The 12,528-nt window shown below is 37.9% G+C and overlaps 1 protein-coding gene across 4 annotated transcripts in view; it reads right to left on the bottom strand.

The window, feature by feature from the left end:
- The window catches only part of NBEA (neurobeachin), a gene marked incomplete at its 5' end in the record, with an annotated part of 522,572 nt that overhangs the window by 290,180 nt on the left and 219,864 nt on the right, over positions 1-12,528 (bottom strand). For all 4 annotated transcript variants that reach the window (XM_082332788.1, XM_082332786.1, XM_082332789.1 and 1 more), the window contains 2 exons: positions 4,975-5,101; positions 9,218-9,372. In XM_082332788.1, the coding sequence (XP_082188914.1) occupies positions 4,975-5,101; positions 9,218-9,372 (282 nt within the window). The remainder of the gene's footprint in view (positions 1-4,974; positions 5,102-9,217; positions 9,373-12,528) is intronic.

The raw sequence follows: 12,528 nt of genomic DNA, 5'->3' as shown, positions 1-12,528 counted from the left end.
CAACTTCTTATCAAATGGATAGCTCATGGATCTTGTGTATTATGGATCTATTCATGGGCAATTAGGAATAGTATTCTGTGAAAATGTGAGATCAAAGTTTAGCACTGTTTAAAAATGCATATCAAAGGACAGAAATTAATATTTAAATAGAGAAAAAAGAAAAAAAAAAACCTTTTCCCTTCATATAAATCCCTGGTGCATTTACATGTTGAAAACTGACTGGAGTTCTGGTCCTTCAGTTTCAAAAGGAACAAGCAAAATTAAGAAAAAAACATACACAGAGACCCCAAAAATGTTTCAGGGAAGGAGGTGGCCCATCTACTGCCTGTCCTGTACACACACACAAACAGAGGAGCAAAACAGGAGAGAAACCGGTCTAATTCTACAGCTGTTTCTAACATCTATTATACCTTATAATGCATCCTGCAATCATTAGGGAACTCCCTCAACAGGTTAATGTAACTAGTTTTTCATGACTGAACTAATAGATTTTAAGGGTTTTTTGGTAAAGAATGAATATTGTGGTTTTTCCTTTCCATTTCTGGACATTCAAGGCAAATAAACTCTTAATATCTTCTAAATTCAAGATTATTTATTTTGCAGATTAAAGGCAACACACATCAGAAAACAACTGTATATTATATATAAATACATATGGTTTCTATATATATAAAGGTGATAAAATGGGACAGGAAAGATTGAAAGAACACAGTAGCAACAACAGATTAAAATAAATACTTTTAAGATTGTAAGCAAAAAGACCAAATAATCCTGTGGGCAGTTCTTACTACCTATCACTTGAACTGGTCACATGAAAGTGCAAAGAGAGGTGGGGGCACATACTGTCCCAGTCCCAATTATGCTACCTTCCCAACCTCATTCCAGGCCAAACCTCTACCTCCAAACCAAGACTATTAAATGTCTAAAAGTCCAAGATCACTCTCCTGCTCACTTTCCTCTGCTCAGTCTACAGACATAAGCAGCTCTTTTCCTATGCAGCTGCTATAAGGGAAGGCTTACATAAGTTAGCTTTCACTTCATGGTCTCTGACCCCACAAGCAACTCTGATTTTTAATCTCATAAAAGCTGAAGCACAATGAATTCAATGTGAGAAAACCAAAAATTATCTATTGTCAAAATAAAGTTTTAGTTGTTTCTTGGTGGGGGCGAGGGGAGGGGGAGAAAAGGGAAAAAAGCCCAAAAGACATTTCTTGGGTTGATTAGATTTTACATTATCTACATTTCTGATACTGTCCTCCACGTAAGTTTTTTCAGTCATTAATTTCAGTTACTACTCAGAGTACAGCTACATCTGAGTTCAAATTCTGAGTTCAAAATTTGAATTCTAGATTTTGCAACGGAAGTTTTTCTTTGACTCCAGGACAAAAACTTTCAAAATGCTTGTGAAAAAACAAGAATGTTGCATTGGTTAAAATAACTGAAAAATAAACTGATTAACAATCCAGTTTAATTTTAATATACTTCGGTATCTGAATTTTAAAAAAGATTTCACCCTCACTGAAGCACTGTCCTAACGTATGAAGAAGGCAAGAAGCAAAAGGAGTGGTTTAATTACACCACAGTTTTATTAATTTGCCTCGTAACACTGTCAAGCAATAAATAACACCATACAAATGGTCATTCTCTCCTTGATCATTTGCACCTTTTTGGAGTGGAGCCAAAAGCCCTCACACTTTCAGCCTGGGCCTGCACCCATTGTTGTGATCCCACCTGTGCCACTCACCTGACACTTCAGATAGGACCAGCAAAAAAAGGCATTTTTTTGCACTGCATGTTAAATCACTGAAGCACCAATACATTTTTACAGGTTACCTAGGGCACTTGATTTAAGTTTATTTCCTTTCTAGTTCATTAGGGAATGAAATTCTCTTACAAGCTCATGAACAGCTAGCTTGGTTGCTGTCTCCACTTCAGTCTTCTTTAAAACCATACCTTGAAGTGGCTGGCCAACTAAGGGACACTTGGCAAGTCCTTAGTATACCCTGTGTCAACTTTTTAAGGCAGACAGGTGTGCACCTTGAAAAGGTCAAAAATTTGTCTTTGAAGTGTGGTGTGGCACAACTGAATATCTTTACAAAATAATAACCTATTATACAAAGATCACAGAATCACAGAATGGCTGGGGTTGGACAGAACCTCTGGAGATCATCTAGTCCAACCCCCCTGCTAAAGCACGTTCACCTAGGGCAGGCTGCACAGGATCGCATCCAGGAAGGTTTTGAATATCTCCAGAGAAGGAGACTCTACAACCTCTCTGTGCAGCCTGTTGCAGTGCTCTGTCATCCTCAAAGTAAAGAAGTTTTTCCTCATATTCAGATGGAACTTCCTGTGTTTCAGTTTGTGCCCCTTGCCCCTTATGAAATGTGTGCACCACTGAAAAGAGTCTGGCCCCATCCTCCTGACACCTGCCCTTGAGATATTTGTAAACGTTCATAAGATCCCCTCTCAGTCTCCTCTTCTCCAGGCTAAATAGACCCAGGTCTCTCAGCCTTTCCTCGTAAGAGAGATGCTCCAGTCCCCTAATCATCTTTGTAGCCCTCTACTGGACTCTCTCCAGTAGTTTCTTGTGTTTCTTGAACTGGGGAGCCCAGAATTGGACACAGTACTCCAGATGTGGCCTCACCAGGGCAGAGTAGAGGGGGAGGATAACCTCCCTCGACCTGCTGGCCACACTCTTCCTAATGCACCCCAGGATACCATTGGCCTTCTTGGCTGCAAAGGCACATTGCTGGCTCATGGTTAATTTGTTGTCCACAAGGACTCCCAGGTCCTTCTCCGCAGAGTTGCTTTCCAGCTGGTCAACCCCTAACCTGTACTGGTGCATGGGGTTATTCCTCCCTAGGTGCAGGACCCTGCACTTGCCTTTGTTGAACTTCATTAGGTTCCTCTCCGCCCAACTCTCTAGCTTGTCCAGGCCTCACTGAACGGCAGCACAGCTTTCTGGTGTATCAGCCACTCCTCCCAGTTTTGTATCATCAGCAAACTTGATGAGGGTATACTCTATCCCTTCATCCAGGCCATCAGTGAATAAGTTGAACAAGACTAGATCCAGTACTGACCCCTGGGGAACACCACTAGTTAGAGGCCTCCAACTAGACTCTGTGCTGCTGATCACAACCCTCTGAGCTCTGCCATTCAGCCAGTTCTCAATCCATCTCACTGTCCACGTTTCCTGAGCTTACCTACGAGGGACGATGTTATGGGAGACAGCGTCAAAAGCCTTGCTGAAGTCAAGGTAGACAACATCCACTGCTCTCCCCTCATCTACCCAGCCAGTCATACCATCATAGAAGGCTATCAGATTGGTCAAGCATGATTTCCCCTTGGTGAATCCATGTTGACTACTCCTGATAACCTTCTTTTCCTCCAGATGCTTACAGATGACATCCAGAATGAGCTGTTCCATCACCTTTCAATGGATGGAGGTGAGCCTGACTGGCCTGTAGTTTCCTGGGTCCTCCTTCTTGCCCTTTTTGAAGACTGGAGTGACATTGGCTTTCCTCCAGTCCTGAGGCACCTCTCCTGTTCTCCATGACCTTTCAAAGATCATGGAGAGTGGCATAGCAATAACATCTGCCAGCTCCCTCAGCATTCATGGGTGCATCCCATCGGCACCCGTAGATTTGTGGGTGTCCAGTTTGCCAAAATGATCTCTAACCCGATCCTCCTTGACCAAGGGAAAGTCTTCCTTTCTCCAGACTTTCTCTCCTGCCTCCAGGGTCTGGGATTCCTGAAGGCCAGCCTTAGCAGTAAAGACTGAAGCAAAGGCGGCATTCAGTAACTCCGCCTTTTCTGTCTCCTCTGTCACCAGGGCACTCACCTCATTCAGCAGTGGGCCCACATTTTCTCTGGTCTTCCTTTTGCTACTGATGTACTTGAAGAAGCCCTTCTTGTTGTCCTTGACATCCCTTGCCAGTTTTAATTCCAATTGAACCTTAGCCTTCCTCACCACATCCCTGCATACTCTGACATTCCCATATTCCTCCCAAGCGGCCTCTCCCTTTTTCCACATTCTGTAAACTTACTTCTTCCATTTGAGTTTTGCCAGAAGCTCCTTGGTCATCCATCCAGGTCTCCTGCCCCCTTTGCTTGATTTCTTACTGATAGGGATGCATCGATCTTGAGCTTGGAGGAAGTGATGCTTGAATACTAACCAGCTCTCTTGGATCCCCCTGCCTTCTAAAGCCCTAACCCATGGGATTTCTCCAAATAGGTCCTTCAAGAGGCCAAAGTTAGCTCTCTTGAAGTCCAGGGTTGTAATCCTACTTATTGCCCTGCTTCCTCCACACAGGATCCTGAACTCCACCATCTCATGGTCACTGTAGCCAAGGCTGCCCCCAAGTTTCACATCCCCAACCAGTCCTTCTTTGTTTGTTAGCACAAGGTCTAGCAGCACACCTCTCCTCATTGATATAATAGGAATTTCAGAGGGCGTTTTCCTGGCTGCCAGTCAGTGTAAGAGGGGTATCAGCTATCCCATGGCATGTGTCTCTTGCAACACCAACTCAGATCTGGTGCACTATTTAGTTAGCTGCATGAATACATGTCTGGTTTCATTCTTGCCAGTTTAAATAGGGCTTTTGTTTGCTCAGAAGAGGTTGTGTCTCTCTTTCCACTTGCTAGTGCTCCATCGCCAAGTTGTGCTGGTGTTCCGATTCTTCTGTCATTATTGAGCAACGTAACAAGCCAGTCAACTAAAAATTACTTCTAAAGAAGTTTTAGTGTCTGGCATAGTTCTTAGAAGTTAGACTTTTCAGTGAAGTATTATTTTAATATATACATTTTTAGTACTGAAGAAGTATACAAATACATATTGTACTACATTAATAACTACAATAATGCATATTAAATGAGCTAAAATATATTTATATATTTTTTTCTTTTTATACTATTTTGTATGTATGAAGTTGTTGTGGAAGGAGAAATTATAATTAAAAGATAGATCTTGTGTACCTCATGTTTTCAGCTGAATCCTCTGGCATTGGAGCAACAGTTTGGACAGCTGGGAGATTTTTGCTGGTAGCACCATTCACAAAGCTGGATGACGAAGAGGAAGAAGAAGATCCTGAGTCTACTGCACCTGTCCCCCAAAAAATACAGGTCTTAATTCAGTCTGAAGAAAAATAACTTTTAGAGACTCTTAATATAGTCCTTGTCTTATTCATCTACTTTTAAGTAAGGAAATAATGTTATTTATTCTAAAACAATTAAAACCATTCCATATGATTATCATATAAATTAATACCTTATTTTGCTAGTATAACAATAGTAAACTTAAAAAGCTATTGAAAATCAGGCAAAATAAATCCTTACCTCATTTTCATTATTCCCAAATTATATTCCAAAGATGAAAACATTTTTACATCATCCTGTAAAGCAAGATCTTTCTAAAACAAAGGTATATTTAAAATGAGCTTGAGTGGAGAATAGAAGTTTAACTATTTTTTTAATATATATATGCACACACTTCTTGGCTGCCCAGTTACAACTACAGGCAGAAAATAGAATTTAAATTTAAAAATTACAGAGAAAAGAGAAAGTGTATATTCCTTCAAGACGTATTGGGGGAAAATAGTGTCTGAGGAGTATTAAGACTCTAATTTTACTTTTTCTGTTTCCTTCTTTGAGTGAAGGAGAATTTTAAGATCTTAAAAGTAGGGAGGGCAGTGGGAATATCTTTTCAACGGGTTGTGAACAGCTGCCCAGAGAAAAGATGCAGACAGAGCATACATTTATACTTTATGTGATCTGGGTCAGAGCTAAAGGCTAAACTTAGACTCTAAATGCCAATCTATCATGTTTGCTGAAACGGCACTGTGAGTTCAGCCTTTCTGAAGCAAACCAGCAAAGGCTCAGAGTGGCCATGAACAGTAGTGAGAGCACTGTGATAAATGCCATCCCTGTTCTGCTGCACAGTCCTTGTGCAACATGTCACTGCAAGAGAGGTAGCAACGAACGATCTTGTAGTCAGAGTTCAAAGCCTACAATGCTACCAGAGATGAGGGTGGCTGGCAAGATTCATCCAAGTTAGCAATGAGGGGAGGAGAACCCCAGTTTAGAGATCAATGGCATTATTCTGCCGATTTTTTAAAATGATAACTCGTAACTCCCTATTGCTGGTCAGTTTTAACAGTTGATATATCACTGTCCTTTGCATTACACAGGTATATATTTTTCAGTTTCCTGCAAAGCTCTACAAAGCATTTATGGTTTCTTAACTGCTTAAGCAGCCAGCTGACAGTGAAGTAGAGGTCAAATGCTGGTAATGGTGAAAAGTTCTCTGGCAGCAGGGATGATTTTTTTTTTTTCAATCTGCCTTTAAATAATTTTTACTGATAAAATAATTAAGATAAAGATCATAATTTTGACTGGCTCATTTAAGAAAACTTACATTCAAAACAGTATCAAAATGCAGCAGGATTTGCTGAGCTTACTGACACTAGAGTAGCTGGTGAGGTTCAGGATTTAGACTAGGAACTGATTTAGTCTGATATTTTAATAATGTGAGTGGGAGGTGGATTGTGGGTTCTGTGGGATCTGTGGACTAAATACAAATTGTAAATGTACCCAAACAAACTGGGAAGGAAACACAAAAATATAAGGTAGGCTCTCTCTCCCAACCTAGGAATCACGGCAACTTAGCTGGAAACAGGGTAGCTTAAAAAAGATTAAGGCTTCATATATATGTGTGTATGCGTGCGTGCACGTGCGCATATTTATATTATTTAGATATTTATATTATTTACATATTTGTATTCATATATACATAGGTAACACATATTTTTATTGCTTCTTCTCTTTTCCTTCCAAAGTGAAATTTTCTTCATTAAGGTTGTTCTCTAAAAATGCAGTTGCTAAGTTGTTTAACCAGCTAGGCTCCCAGAAGAGGTCAAACAGATCTAGAACTACTGGATTAACATAGAAGTGAGAATCAGGATATGAATTACAGAAATCCAATCTAAAACCTATAAAACCAGTTTCTTACATAAAGAGATGAAGGAAGAAAATCTATCTCCCAAAAGATACATTCAAAGCACTAAAAGGACTTCAGTAACATACATCTCATTACATCGTGACAGTGACATTGACTACGACAGTGATGGCACATGGAATGTAAACACTGACTGCAATCCATGAATAACTGAAAAAAACACCTTTTGCACAAGTCCAGCACAGAATATAACTCAAAGATAAAACTGTATTTCTAAAGTATATCTGACATACTGTAAAAACAACTGTAAATAGGTTTGGGGGGACATCTAGTGTTTCTAAAAATTGTATACTGTTTCTTTTTTACCATAGTAAAAAAAAAAAAAAAAGTGTTGTTCAATGAAATTATATACACTACTTTAAAATCATTAATAACACAGATAATTTCACAGACTACAAGTATATAAACCAGAAAGTATCTGGATATTTCATATATATATATATATCTCTCAAAAACTGACATACATGATCACTGTTTTAACTACTGTAGGCATAGCTTAATTAAAAATGGCAAAATAAGCACTTTAATCTAATAGCTATTTATATGTTTTCAATGTGATACTACTTTTTTTTACTGTCATTAATGTGTTTAGCATTTCTAAAATGTTGATATAAAATTAAAATCTTTAAAAAAGGATGGAGGGGAAGGACTTTTCAAACTATTTATTAAAAAATTCATCAATAAAGCTCATTCAGATGAATTCAGGCATAAAAGGTTTTACCAAATAAGATCACTAAAGAAGTTCAGTACACAAATAGTTCTAATTAAATCTGATACTTGCTGAAATTCCATTGAATCAATACTTTTCCTTTAATCAAGCTAATCCATAGACTAGGAGACAAAAACAGTTGCATTAAAAAAAAAAGAAGCTGTAAGATCTACCAAAAAAACCCAGCCTTTAATCCACAGTGAATGTACCATGGTATCTGCAATACTGTCCTCTACTAAGAACAGTATCAGGGAAATGACTGATTTTTAAATGCAATTACTTACAAAGAAGAGCTACTACATTCCAGCCAAAACAGTTCAGATCTTTAATCAGTGAGAAGACTGAAAAGCTTACACTATTCAGTATCATTTGGAAAACAAGGTTTCCAATGTAGGATATTTTTTGCATGACATAAGAGTACCTAAAAGGAAATCCATTCAAGATTAACAGAAGTGGCTACACAAATGGAACTGTTCATAGAAGTGATAACATTATTCAGACCATTCATTCCTCCCATCTGCCTCAGGATAATTAGATTTTAAGATTTTTTTTATCCTTAGAAAATCAAAGTTCTATTACCAGGTATTAAAGGTAATCTGCAAAAGGAAAGAAAAAAAAATGAGTGTGTCTTCGTATTATTTCATGAAGCAGAAGGATGGCAAAAGCTTCCCCCTCCATTTTCTGCAACCCCAGGGAGATTTTCACTTTCTCAACCCTTGACTGAAGCTGTGATATCCTTGAAGAGAGCTCTTCTCTCAAGTCCTTTTGCTTAGTTTAGAAAGAAAACAGACCATAGCCAGACATTTCAAAGGAGTTTAAGTAAACATCATCAGTTGCTCTCAGTAAAGATTCGTTTCTGAATGGAAACCACAGTCTCCACGGTCAACAGGCTCCTTCGTGATAGACAATCTCATTATTAGCACTATAAATAATTAAAAAAAGAAGGTCTTGTCCTCCTTCTATAAGTCACAATAAACAACTACTGATAAGACATGACTACAGTTAAATTAGGTAGCTTCTTACTGAAAAACCTTCCAAAAATCATAGCATAATTTTCATTGACAAATCGTAATTGTCCAAAATATTAACCCTCCACAATCTATGATATATTTATTAAGTAGCTAGTTGTCTTTACTTTCTTTAACGCATAAGGAGGGATTCATTGGTATATATCATATAAACATCCTCTACTGCAGAGCACTGGAGAAGTTAGCTCAATTTAATTCTCAAGTACGCTTATAAAACAGTATCAAGGCTGTTTTTCAATTATTTAAGGCTGTGCAAGTCCAATGCGCACTATCAAAGATTATAAACATACACCAAGAGAAAACACTGGCTCTAATAAAGGCCAAGATTTAATGTTTCCGAGTTTTTAGTTTAGAAGTACAAAAACAGTAACAAAAAAGATGATTAAAAAACAAAACACCACTAAAAGTAACAAAACAAAAAACAAACAAGAAAAAAATGAGGGTCACAAAAATATTTAAGGACAATACCTGTTGTATTAATCATACTTTTTGGTGTAGCTCCTGTTGCAGCAAATATATTAGGTGTACTACCCGGTGGCAGTCCACTCCCAGCTGTGGCAGATCCAACTGTGGTAACAGCCAGACTACCTGGAGGGGGTTTCTTTACTGGTACAACCACGCTCCTGTGGAAAAAGAAATGGAAGATTACTAAAGCTGCACAGAGGAGTTAGCAAGAGTTTTTGTTTATGATGAGATTATGCTGTGTTATAATGCTGTTGCTGAGGAACACATAATAGTGTCCATTTTCTTAACCTTTCTGAAATAGGGTAAGACTATGTTAATGGACGCTAAAACCATACTCCTATCCTTTGGCTGCAGCTTCATGTAATTCTGAGAAACTTAATTTGTCTTTCAGTGTCCACAAAATGGAAAGACCCCACCACTTTATTGATATGTTGTGAACACCGCTCTCACCTGTGTTCTAGATTTGCAAAGAAAATCTTAAGTGTTGGAAACGATGCCAGCATACTAGCAGTCTATATGCATGCAGTCTTAATGAGTATATTAATTTGTTGATCTTAATGAAGTTAACTAAGATGACAATTTTTTTGGCAGTCATCTGAACATTTGAATACAGTAGTTAATTCTCCAGTACCATGCACACACTGGTCTTGCAAATATAGTTGACTCACAAACATAATTTTGCACTCAGACTTCTGCAAAACCTTCATACTCATTGAAATCAACAGCACATGATTTAAATTGAACACCTAAAATGCAACACAGTAAATATTTGCTTTCACAATATTGATATTATGTTAATTTAAAAATAAGGTTTAAAAAGCAGTCTTGAGAATTTAAAGCCTTTAAGAAGAGTACAGGTCTTTCATACAAAAAATCTGACATAATATCAGATATACAGAGACAACATTGCATTCAAACAAACACATTCTCACCTAATCTTAAACCGCTCTCTTTTTCTCAAATCTCAAAACTAAAAGACTTGCTGTATGTGTTAAAAAGGAAGAAGAAGGAAAATATTACAGAGACATTTAATTAACATTTTTTCAACACTGGACAGCTGTCATAGTGCAAACAAATATTTTTACATTTTTCCATTTAATATTTCCATCTATAAAAAACTGCTCCTAAAAAGTCTATTTCAGAAGAAAACCTGAGTGAAAAGCAAACCTGAAACAAATCATATTTGTAAATGTTAAAAGATATATTTTCATCATCATACACACATTTTCTGGTTAAGCAGATATACTTTTCTTTAATCATTGTGATGAAATAAGAGTAAGAAAATGCAACTATCTAGGGTAATAAGGCACATTTTGCTCCAGAATTTTCTTTGGTAATTATTTTGTTACACTTCTGTGTAAATATGATGGCACATGATGGATCAAAAGGTGCAGAGCAATTTTCTACAGTAATGTAGTTTGTTCATATATGTCTAAATCCTCAGTCCCCCTGGATTTTGAAGACTGGTGATGCAAATTGTATGGATGATGCCACTGTGAGAATTATATATAAGTGTTATTTTTTGTGATCTCCTCTTATATGACGACAGTGTACAAAATGATCCCTAAGCAAGTTTTTTCTCACTCTTTTTAGAGAGGTAACAGTGCCAGTTGATGTCTCTGCATTCTGAACAACAGTTTTACCACCACCCTGAAGCGTCTACTATTAGAAAGGTAATTCAAAGCATATTGATGGTTTTCTGTCTCCTTCCATTTGCATTAGGAGATGAGTTTGCGCAATGCAATAGCTATTAAGATACGTGACCCTAAAATAATTGCTTTTGTCTGTAGTTAATAATCTCTTACAATCGTTGTTGATATGAACTCTTTACATAGCGGCAGCTACACGTGAATAAAGCTGGGTCTATACGGGTTCGATTAATCTGCTCCATAACACCATGAAATTTCCTAAAATTAGCTCCTATCCACACACAAAGATCTCTAGCTCAATTAATACTTCAATCAAATACTTGAGTTCTGGTTGTCCAGGAATACTGAATAAATACTCAAGTACCTGTAGTGCCATAGAAACACAAGAAGAAATTAGGACTTGTATCTTAAGTGGGAGCATCTCCCAATTATATTAATTTCATAAGGAAACTACTGTCATTACCTACAGCATCTTTGTAGAGAACTGCAATAGAAAGGCTAAGACTGGTGTGAATGAAGAATGAATGGGAATATTTGGGTGCTGAGGCACAAGAAGGAAAGACACAGCAGGAAAAGGCATCTTAGACTGGCCTATGCTAATGACACGTAGATTATCAGATCATCAAGACCACAGGCATGTGTGTAGCTTCACCAGATAACCAGACCTTGAAGATAAAAACAGTGAACAGTGATGACTCAAAGAGGTGGTGAAGGACATAGAGACTGCTGGCAGCTCCATAAGGGTAAAAAAAGGCATATCCAAAACCTGAAAATAGTTGCCAGCCTATGAAGAACCCAGGGGATGTGAGGAAGACTTGACAGCTAGCGTCCCATGCTCTCCATGTCATTGCAGCAGATCTTGGACCTAGCATATGGACACAAGCATGGGGGGTGCCTGACTGCTGGACAGACTTCTTAGACACTGACCCATTCTAGTGTTTGCAAATGTGAGACTGAGTGTGAGTGAGTGAGATCTGTTTTGTTTTGGGTTTTATTTTAAGTAAAATAATTTTTTCCTTCCTATAAGGTCTGGTATTGGTATCTGCTAAATTGCTGATATAATTGCTGCAAAAGCATTTCCTACTTCCCTGCTGCTTTTCCATAGAAGATGAAGCTAAATTCAGGGTCTTCCTCCTTATCTTCAGACAGCTCAGTGCTCTTTCAGAGTATTCAAAAGATCATCTAACTTTCCATAGCAAAGACCACATATGTCAACTTCACTCCTCGTAAGTATTCGAATCATAGAATAGTTTGGGTTGGAAGGGACCTTTAAAGGTCATCTAGTCCAACCCCCAAATGTATTGGCCTCCTATAAAGACAGACTCTTTTCTTAAGAATGTAGTTTAAGACTGAAAATCAGCTTCTATAGCAAGAAAGGACAATCCTGCCCAGATCCCACAAATACTAATGGTCTACATATGGTTAACATTCTTTTGTAGGTCTGAATCAGGACATTAAGACAGGTCAGGTGTTATTAAATTACAAATTATCAAGAAACATCAAGAGAAACCTCTCTACCATAAGAATAGGCAAAATCAGTGAGACATTATAATCCCAGACTGAAAGAAAATGCAGCTTTCTGACATGTCATACATGGTGACCTTGTCAAGATGTCTCACTCCTACTGATAAAACAAAATACAGCGAGTGAATACAGAATGACATC

The sequence above is a fragment of the Platalea leucorodia genome, assembly GCF_965183815.1.
Source record: "Platalea leucorodia genome assembly, chromosome: 2".
In the NCBI taxonomy this organism is placed as follows: domain Eukaryota; kingdom Metazoa; phylum Chordata; class Aves; order Pelecaniformes; family Threskiornithidae; genus Platalea; species Platalea leucorodia.
The sequence above is the reverse complement of the archived record's forward strand: the minus strand, read 5'-3'. Positions and strand labels throughout refer to the sequence as shown.